The sequence below is a fragment of the Octodon degus genome, unplaced genomic scaffold (genome assembly GCF_000260255.1).
Source record: "Octodon degus isolate 3935 unplaced genomic scaffold, OctDeg1.0 scaffold00020, whole genome shotgun sequence".
Lineage (NCBI taxonomy): Eukaryota > Metazoa > Chordata > Mammalia > Rodentia > Octodontidae > Octodon > Octodon degus.
The window spans coordinates 627,170-629,894 of record NW_004524596.1 but is presented as its reverse complement, the minus strand read 5'-3'; the positions used below and the strand labels follow the sequence as shown (position 1 = coordinate 629,894).

Genomic DNA, 2,725 nt, shown 5'->3' with positions numbered 1-2,725 from the left:
GTTCATATTTTACTTATGCATTCATTTTATGATACATGAAAACACCACTTAATTATTTTAACTTTAAGCAATTTCTTTTGAAATCAAGATAATTTTGCTATTTGAAAACTTATAAAAGCAATAGGGACTCAATTTTCAAGACGCTTAAGGCAGAATGCTTAAGTCAGAATGCATAAGGTTCAGGCTTGCTGCTTTGCCTGGGCTTCTGCTTCCTTTGAACCAGGTGGTGCTGTCAAGCCTAAAAAGGCATATACTGCATTATTTTCTCGGGCTTCAAAAAAAGCATCATAGTCCCCAGGGTACTGGCTTTCATTGAAAATCTGAGGTGGCAAGGGATACCCTGTGGCTGGTCGACTGTTTTCAGGTACATTTTCTCTCATCCACTTCCGATTCTCTTCATTGGCTGCAATATCTTTTTCTTCAAATCCTATTTTGTTGGCTTCTAAGAAACCAAGCACATCTTGCTGTTTCTTCTTAATCGCCGTAGAGCCAGAAGAAGATGCAATATACACGCGGATCACCATCCTGGGAACAGTGGCTTGCGGTTGTTTGGATGCTGAAAAAGGCTGCAAAGCAGCTGCAACGAGGCTGGGAAGAAGCTAGCCAAGCTTGTTTCAAGTAGGTGCTTTAGACCACTGAGCCATCTCTCCAGCCCCAGTAATTCATTTCTTATGATGTCTTCAGGAAACTCTTACCAGTCCAAAAGAGTAGAAGTATGGTAAAAAGACAGAGATGTTAAATGCTAAAGCCAGAATGATTGTATTAATATCAGAGCAAAGGATATCTAGCAGGTACGGGGGGGGGGGGGTCGACATTACATAATAGCAGTACAATGGTTGACTGTGTCAACTTGAGTATGAGAAGCTTAACCAAATCAGTTCAGCAATTCCATACCCTACGGTGGCTTGTCACCTGGATGACACAAAGGGGAAAGAAGGACAGATTTGTTTGTTTCCTCACAGGAACTCCACTCTTCACTTTCACTTTGGACATCATTTCCTGACTTCCATTGGAGACCCATTATCCTGCTGCTATGGACTTGCATGAGACACGGTAGTGAGCTCCAGACCTTGGGATGATGAATTCTTCAGACTCCAATTGTGCATATGCCCTCTACACGATACGTCATTGGACTCTGTGGGTGGCCACTGTAAGCCAGCCTTGGAAATTCTCACATATTTATATAACTTGTATTATATTTGTTTCTCTAATAAGTAATGAATGATTCAAGACAGTACAATTTACATAGAAGAAAAACCATTCCTAAATATATATTTACCTAACAGAACTCCAAAATACAACAAAAATTTATAGAACTTAAAGGACAAATACATTTATAAATACAGCACCAGCAAGATAGCTCAGTAGACTAAGCACCTGCTCAGGCAAGCACAGAGACCAGGGTTTGATCCCCAGCACCATATGCCAACCCAGCCCCAACCGCAGGCACACTGAGCTGGGCCACAGAGATCAGGCATGATAACACACTCCTGTAATTCCAGTGCTGGGGAAGCTGAAAACAAGAGGATCACTACAAGTCCATGCCACGTAGTGAGACCCTGTACCAAATGCATAAAGCATATATACATTTATAAACATAGTTAAGAACTGTAATAGTTTTAGTAGCAAAAACAAGTATAAACTATCAAAGATTACTAGAACACCAAGAGCAAAACGCACTTTTATAAGATGCCCTACTACAAGCACACACGAACTTTCAACAAGAGAAATCATACTCTGAGTAATAAAAGTCCTTAAATATAAAAAAAAAAAAAAACTGGGGCTGGGGAGATAGCTCAGCAGTCTGTAAGCAAGGACAAGCAAGTCAAGATCAAGGACCTGGGTTCAATCCCCTATACCGCATGCCATGTCAGCCCTGGATCACTGTTAAGTGTGAGCTGTATGGCAAGACCCGGTACCAAATAAATAAGTAATTTTTTAATTTATTTGTAAAACCAAAATAATTTTCATAAAGAATGAAGTTGAACAAATATTACATGACCTTTTAAGACCTACTAAAAAGGCTGGGGAGATACCTCAAGAGCATAAGTGCCTGCCTAGTAAGCCCAAGGTCCAAAGTTCAATACCCAGAGCCACAGGAAAAAAAAAAAAGAAGGAAAAAAGAAACCTACTAAAAAGCTGTAGTACCACAAAACTAATTCAGTACTAGCAAAGACATACAGCTCAACCAAGCAGAGGAAGAACTACATAAACATGACCAACTACCAACTGACTTTCTTTTTTTTTTTTTGTCGAACCGGGGATTGAACTCAGGCCCTTGCACTTGCCAGGGAAGCGCTTATTCCACTGAGCCATCTCCCCGGCCCTCAACTGACTTTCTTAATTACTTGTTTTAAAATATATGACATTTGGGGACAGGGAGATGGCTCAGTAGAGTAAGCGCTTGCCTGGCAAGTGCAAGGGCCTGAGTTCAAGCCCTGGTTCCACCAAAAAAAATAATAATTAGAAAATAAAATATATGACATTGGCCAGCCAGACAGCTCAACAGACTAAAGCGCCTGCTTAGGCACAACACAGCAGCCAGGGTTTGATCTCCAGTACCATAAGCCCTGCTGGCCCCACCCCTGGGCACAATGAGACAGCAATTGAGACTAGGTGTGATGGCACACACTTCTAATCTCAGCGCTTGGGAGGCTGAAAATAGGAAGACCACTATGAGTCCAATCTATGTAGTGAGACCCCATAGACCCCATACTAAATAAAA

The 2,725-nt window shown here is 41.2% G+C and overlaps 2 protein-coding genes across 10 annotated transcripts in view; both read right to left on the bottom strand.

The window, feature by feature from the left end:
• Positions 1-2,725, bottom strand: part of Birc6 (baculoviral IAP repeat containing 6) — a 256,628-nt gene that overhangs the window by 224,617 nt on the left and 29,286 nt on the right. The gene's annotated exons all lie outside the window — the stretch shown is intronic.
• Positions 165-573, bottom strand: LOC101578987 (SH3 domain-binding glutamic acid-rich-like protein). The gene has a single exon (XM_004627596.2). It carries the CDS (start codon positions 522-524, stop codon positions 180-182), a length of 345 nt encoding a protein of 114 aa, XP_004627653.1. The 5' UTR covers positions 525-573; the 3' UTR covers positions 165-179.

Excerpts from the sequence above, each read along its gene's own strand:
- LOC101578987 (XM_004627596.2), bottom strand. The coding sequence starts at position 524 with ATGGTGATCCGCGTGTATATTGCATCTTCTTCTGGCTCTACGGCGATT.